Source organism: Pseudopipra pipra, chromosome 3, assembly GCF_036250125.1.
Source record: "Pseudopipra pipra isolate bDixPip1 chromosome 3, bDixPip1.hap1, whole genome shotgun sequence".
Classification (NCBI taxonomy): Eukaryota; Metazoa; Chordata; class Aves; order Passeriformes; family Pipridae; genus Pseudopipra; species Pseudopipra pipra.
This window is the reverse complement of record NC_087551.1, coordinates 61,621,508-61,628,888: the sequence shown is the minus strand read 5'-3', so window position 1 is coordinate 61,628,888 and position 7,381 is coordinate 61,621,508. Positions and strand designations below refer to the sequence as shown.

Below are 7,381 nucleotides of genomic sequence, written 5' to 3'. Positions count from 1 at the left end.
CACTCTTGCTTCTCTGGAATTTGCTACCAGGCACATAAGTGGATCTAAGCCATTTCCAGACAGAGAATTCTGCAGGGATATTAGCTTTGTTTCTGGCCCGAAGTGCTAAAGAGCCTCTGAGGTGGTCATTGTAAGAATTTTTTTCCCATTTTAATATCTTTTTGCCCTGGCTTTGGGGCTGCAAGGCATCACTGCTTAGAAACAGTGCATATCTCTGAATCAATGCTGTAGGAGAGGTCAGGAAGAGGAATAGATAAGAACACACAGAAAGAGAGTTTGTTTATAACAGTATTTATTTAGCATTTTTTCAAATTCCTTTGGGTAACAGAAAACATTAAACATAGAGGTAGTTCCAGACAAATGAGAATGATTTGAATTCATAAGAGGTTTGGGGAAGTGAAAGAAATGAAAACTGTTCACACACAGAATATATTGACTTGCATTAACTAGAAAAGCTTGAATTACTGCTTGTTCAAAATTGTAGAAAATATTTACAGATGATATCGCTAACACATCAAACCATTTCCCCCACTTTGTCTTCCCCTTCTTTACTTCTGAGCTTTTTCCCTTCTGTGTTTTTCTTCTCCTTTTTCAGTTGTTCTCGACTTTTTGTCAGTTTTCAGTTTTACCCTTCCAATCAATACACTTTTTCCCTCATCTCCCCTTTTGCCTTCTGTGTTGTATTTACTCTGTCTATAATTTGTCTCCCATGTGCCTTTTTTCTTTTGTATCACTTGTTGTGTCTCTCTATATATAATTATTTAGATATTTAATTTTCCTGAATCACTTCATATTTTTTTGTCTTAAAAGAAAAAAAAGTTAAATGGGAAAGGCAGCTTTCAGTTAAATATTAAAGCTGCATAATGGGCTGCTTGCTGTGTTATATACCTTCATGTTATCCTGGCACAAACTGACAAAGGAGATAAAATGAAGGATCAATGAGAGAAAAAAAAAAGAAGTGTTCACTGTCAGGATCACCATGAAAGCATGGTATAATGACAAGTATTAACCTAGACATTCCTTGGGATTCCCTTTTGGTGTCATCTCTGTTCTGAGTATTGGTTTCAAAACTGTAAAATGAAGATTTTGGAACTTCCATCCCTCAAAGAGGCAATGTGAAGACAAATATATTAGAAGTTTGAGGGGTGACCACATAAAAAGGTAATGACATCATGCAAGAATGAATAACAGCTAACTTCAAAGTGGCAACAGCTTGACAAACACTTAAGCTGTTGACAAAATATTTAAGTGGATTTTAGACTGTGTATTTGCAAATTCATTGTCAGCTGCTAAAGAACACAATAAATTTTCCAACATTTTATTTCCCATATGAGCTCTCGAGACAACTAAATCTCATCATACTATCAAAATATTTTTGAGATACATTCCCTTTTCAACTCGATTTTGGAAGATGAATGTTTTCCAAGACCAATATATCATCTAGATAATTAATATCTAGAAGAATGGATAAATTATTTCTATAAATCAGCTATCAGTTTTTAAAATGTTGTAGTTCTGAAAAGAAATATGAAAATTGTAACTTGATTTAATGAAACAGTTGCAGGATATCTTATTTGTTCTATTTTTATACAATCATTTTTTCAGAATAACCAGTTACTGGGAAGTGAATTTTGTACATGCAGTTCAAAATTCACAAAATAAAAATAAAGTGAGCAATCAAGGATGAAGAGTAAATGAAATAGTGTTAGCCTCAAGAGCCTCTTTCAATAGCTCTTCTGACATCTCTGTAACATTTTAGTAGCATCGGCAGGAAAAACATTTATCTGACTGCTGGAAAAAGAGAAAAGATGGAATAATGTGGAAAAGAAACTACAGCAATGAAGTAAAGTGATGACCAAGCTTTGGTGTAAATTAAGTATTGTTAATGGACCGTAGATGTTAGAGCCTTGATACACTGAAGTAAATGATTATATTCCCACTGAGTCAGTGGGAGTGAGGTTTTCATTCTAATTTCAGACTTAAGCTTTGAAAAGACTTCATAAATAAACACTTGAAGTTCCTCAGATGCCTTAGCTGAACGTATATTTTTATTTTAGAGTAATCTGATTCACTTAAAGCTGCATGACTACTGTCGGAAGTAGGAATGTAGGGTTTGGTGTTTACACTGCAATCTCTACAAAATGGGAGAAGCATTTTGGGCAGTGCCTGTGTTACTGTCGCTGAAAGGAAACAGGTTCCTTTGCTCATACTTCTACTGGCAAAACAAACGAAGTAAGACTGTTAGCAAATGCTTTATTTCAACACATAATTTGTTACTTAGCATTTTCTTCATGTTTACTACTGTTCATTGTTTGCTTTCAGAATTAATTTTGATAAAGCACCATCATATTACAATGAATAATCAAGGAGTGGCCCAAAATAATAGATTAATGTTTAATCAGTCTTTTAGTTTCCTAGCTTCAATGATTCTAATGATTGGTAGTGTAAATTTAGTGACAAAAATTCCTAATAGACATTACAGAGATAAATGCAGTTCTTCCTGGTTCATAATTGCTAGTCATACTACCTTTCCAGGTCCTCTGAACATATTCTATTGATGGTATTTTAATGTCTAATATAGAAGGTTGCAAATATTTTATGTATACTATTAATAGAATTTTGCCATTGGAAAATATTCAGAAATAAGTTTTTATCTAAAAAGATGCAATTGCGTGTTTTAGGAAATGAAATCCAGTGAGTTAACCTTACATCATGAATATTTATTTTTGTCTTTGTAGTGTGCTGAGCACCACTTTCAGGCTTGGTCTGTAGGGTGTGTATCTCTGCCTTTCCAAGTTGAGAGCTTCATTTAATCTTGACCCCAGAAGAGAGTTTCTCATCAAGATATCTGGCCATAGCTTCAAAGGGAAGCTCATACATCTTTTGTGTTCCTCAAACAATGGCACTCTTCAAAATTGCCAAGTATTGACCACAAAACTATGTTTTGTCTCTTAATCTAGTGATCTCTGCAAGTGACTTCTGTAGGCCTTGCACTTGGATGACTTTCTCTTTTGTGCATTTACAGTTGCATCTACTTGTTAATCATAGCCCTTGCTGTTCCCTGATGTTAACAGGAATTATATAAATGATTAAATAAGGACAAAAATAGTACATATCTTATAAAACAGAAATAATTTATCCTTGTAGAAAAGATCTTACATAAGTAAGATCATTTTTAAGTGGTGAATAGCCATCTTTGACTCAAAAGTAATTGGCATGGGCTTCTTGGAAAGTCTGAGAGAAGAAAGTCCAGCTAAAGCCAGTTTTGAATCACACTGATGAGCCAGGGAATTTCTAAAACTGCCATACAAATAAATTGCTTTTCCCATTTTCAATCTTTTCTCATCGGCAAATGCATGGAGATAATCCCAAGATTTTCTGAAGAGTTAGAGACAAAACACATTTAATAGAAGTAGGAGATGGGGAAAATGGCGCTTTTTTTCTTTTCTTTTTTTTTTTTTTTTTTGAGAGAGTTTTTGAGCAAAGTAACTGAAAGAATCTTTGCAAAACAAAGAATCTTTGGACAACCTCCCTCTGTCCTCAGAGATTTATACGGGATAAATAGAAAAAATAGTGTCCTGCATGTTTGTTTATCTATGAAGCTTCACCACACAAAAAGTAATGGTACCCTTTGATTAATATCATCCAAGTAATAATATCCTTCTGACTGCATCATAGGAGTAATAATAAGCTTTCAACTATTTCAGTGAGTAATGTATTTTTGACATTTTACATAAAAATAAAAAGTCTCTTTAGAAATACATACCTCCTATTTGCTCTAGCACAAATTTTAATATCAATAAAATTGTTGTGTATTTGAATGCAGATTTGACCCCTTGTACAAAAGAAGTAATAAAATTCTAAGAGACTAGTTACTTCCACAGTTTTCTTCATAACATTAGGATTAGGCAATTAATCTGTTTTAATAAACTTTTTGTCACTATTCCATATGACAAGCATACATTAGCAGACAAGGAAGGAACAGGGTGACATACAAGGCTTTTCAAAACTCCTCTGTTTTGTTTAATTGGATGTTATTTATCATTCAGCAAATTAGCTTCGAGAGGAAACTGTTGTTCATACAGAACAGAAGCATTAATAGTAAGATACTGCATAGCAAGATGGTTTAGTTAAGCAGTTGCTCTTAGGCTGTTTATCATCCAGTCTTATGTTGACATGTAAAGACTTTTCCACATGACACAGTAGAAGGTTGTGTGAAATTGTTCATAACAAAAATGCACACTTTCTTCTTCCAAATTTTTACTTTAATTACTTAATATAACAGAGATTTAGTGCAATAAGATAATATGTATTCATTAGAGCACTCTGATTGGATTGCTTCTTGTCATAATGTTTTATCATTAATGTAAAATACATTGCAATTTTGATATTTTCATTAAGCCAATATCTTTTAAATCTGAAGATCTACCAAATTGTAAAAGAAGTTAACTGTGTTACTGTTTATTGAGCTTGATTTACTACATTGAGCTTTTAATAGAATCAGATAAAATACATAGATCAAAGAAATCTCCTGCTTAAGAGGATTAGTGAACTGCATGTTAACTTTTTCATGCTACCAGCGAGACTCCTTGTAACCCAACCAATAGAACAAGTGCATTGCAGAGGTATGAATCTTGGGAGTTAGACTTGAAGAAATTCTGCAGTCACTGGCTATAGCTTATTTCAGAACAAGTTCTCTTTTCTGTGACTTTGAGCTGTTAGAACGCCCCTTTTACTGTGACTGCATTCCCATTTGAACTCATGATAAAAGCAGGCTTTCAAAGGTGTTCTAAACTGAGCTCTCTTTTTGCCTATTCATTTAAAAAACAAGTAGTAGAATTTGTCTTACATATAAAACAAAATTCACTGATTTGTTCTGTTCACATGTTGAATTGCATTCTGCCAGTAATGTGAAATCATATTTCATCCATTTGCAATAATAGTTCTCTGTAACTCACTTCCTGTAAGCTAGTTTTGATAGCTTTGAGACTGAACAGCGTGTAACCTTATGAAGAATTCTGGTTCAATTGGTGGAATCAGTTGCAGTAGTAATTTTAGGATGTGCCTGTCATGTATGAATAAAACCATATAGTATTACTTTAAAATTATCTTCATGCTAAACCATCTGCAACATCTTTCTTCTCAAGATTTTAAAGAGGTCTAGTTTTGTACTTTTTTGGCTCTGTAGGTTATTTTCCAATTTGCTTAGAGCCACATACTTTTCCGGTTGAAGCCTTGACTCTGCAAATCTTTAAGCACATGCTTAGTTCTACCTAGTGACAAAATTTCTTATATACTGATTAACAGAGTAAAAAGTATTAATAAGATTTGATCTTTATTTGTCTTTCAGGAAATCTTTTACACTCCTCCAAATACTTCAAGCAGCCCTTTTATTGAGCAAACTATGCCTGCGAGGCTACAAAGGAGGCCCAAAATAAAAACAGAGATATCTGCACATTTCTCTAAGAAGGACAGTTTTTTCCATTTAAGTTTTAAATGGAAGAGAGAAGGAAGGAGAAAAGTCATAGCAGCACCTGTTACACTGCCTGATAAACCCATCAACAGGGCAAAATGTGGTGTAAACATGGCCATCAGCAGAGTTAACAAGAGAAATGAGCCTCTTACACCCAGCAAAAGTAATAGAGATCTGTAATTGGAATGGTTGCCTTTAGAAATACAGGAATACACAATTTCTGTGGCTGCAAAAAAGGGCAAAGGGTAAGAAAGAAGAGCCTTGGTTAAGAGACATAAATTCACAAGTGTTTTAAGAAATGATGGCAGGTTGTCTGTAATAACTTCCTTTGTTTCTTCACCCCAGGTCAAGAAAGCAGTCAGTGCAAAGGTTGTTTTCAAGACACAGGCAAAAAAGTGAGTCCAATTCAGCATACACCTAAATTCCTCTGGGTTTTTCATGTTACCTTCAAGTGTGGGAAGAAATATTTGCGAAGTGTAACTGAAAATAATCACTCCTACGGAGACCAAGAAGTCCTCAAACTCAATGGAGAGTCTGAATTTTGCCCAGGACCACTGGTGTATTTGTGTAAGACAGTAAGTCATCACTACAAGGATGATAACAAAGTGAACCAAGGAGCAAAGCTGGCTGAGTTTGGAAACAATTTTGAGAGTTCTGATAAATACACAAGGTAACAGAGTAACAAATGCAATTACAGACCAAGTTTTCTCAGTCAGTGCTATGTATGGAAAACTCTGTGACAGCAAGTTCCCACTAACAATCAGATACAAAATACATGTCATGATCAGTTCCACCACTTGGGTCACATTGACAATTATGCCACCTAGTTTGGGAGACAGCTTTTTGCAGCAGGCATTTGCAATATCTTCATACGTGTCTCTCACTCTTACCAGTTGCCCATCTTCATTTTCTTCATACAAGCAAACAATTAGAATTTTGCCTGTGTAACAGCATAATGCTGCAGCCAAGACAATAAGAAGTAGGCCACTGTATCCACTGTGGAGGAGAGCATACGGCAATCCTAGGACAAATATTCCCTGAAAATGAAAAAGAGAAAGAAAAGATAGCACATAATTCCTGAGGCAAAATGTTTACTAGAAGCTGCACTCCCAAACCTCTCCTCCATTGAACATTGTTTTCACCTAGCTGCATGCTGTAAGTACTGCTAGATTCAGCTAAGTAAGTAACAATCATGAGAAATGTGTTTATTTATGAGAAATGAAATTATCAGCAAAAATAACTGCTACTATCAAAGCACACGTAATGATAAGCTGGGAAAAAGAGAATGTGACTGAATGATAAAGTCAGGTTTCCAGTTAATATTTAATGCTGATGTGATTAGAAGCACATTTAAGAAGGTTCATAGTTAGTTATTCAGTCAACATACATACTAATGAAAGAGATTCAATATCAGTAAAATTAAACATCTGTAGCATCATCTGTGCGAGTTTCATTCCAATTAAAAATAGCAGTGTAGATAGATCCAGTAATGACAGTTGTCTTTAGCCTAAAAGTTGTTAGCAGACCTCTGGAGAGAAAATGGCATTAGAGTGCTTCAGACTAAACTTGTGTTTCCTCTGCAGCTTCTGTTTTCCTCATGTGGCCTTTGCTCTTGCTAAGTCCACTGCTAAAGTGATTTTTCTCAAAGCTGAGATTCTAGACTTCTTCGTCTAGAAGTGTAAACTTCTTTGGATGTTTAAAAATACATGCAAGACATATAGACTTTTTTTTTCTCTAAACAGTTTCTGAAAGGAACATAGTTTTACTTGTTTTATCCAGTGGGAAAAAAACACAACAACATGGCATTCTAGTTTTGCAGAACACTGTATGCATTTCTTTGTCTTTTTCTCCCTTTCTTCTCTGTATTAAAGGACAAATTACACTTTTATGTGGTTTTTTCCATCAAAA

The 7,381-nt window shown here is 34.5% G+C and overlaps 1 protein-coding gene across 1 annotated transcript in view; it reads right to left on the bottom strand.

Moving 5' to 3' along the window:
* Positions 1-300: 300 nt before the first annotated feature.
* Positions 301-7,381, bottom strand: part of LOC135411661 (vesicular inhibitory amino acid transporter-like) — a 30,659-nt gene continuing 23,578 nt past the window's right edge. Inside the window, exon 2 of the mRNA XM_064649532.1 lies at positions 301-6,510. Within this exon, the coding sequence (XP_064505602.1) occupies positions 5,359-6,510 (1,152 nt within the window). The 3' untranslated portion in view covers positions 301-5,358. The remainder of the gene's footprint in view (positions 6,511-7,381) is intronic.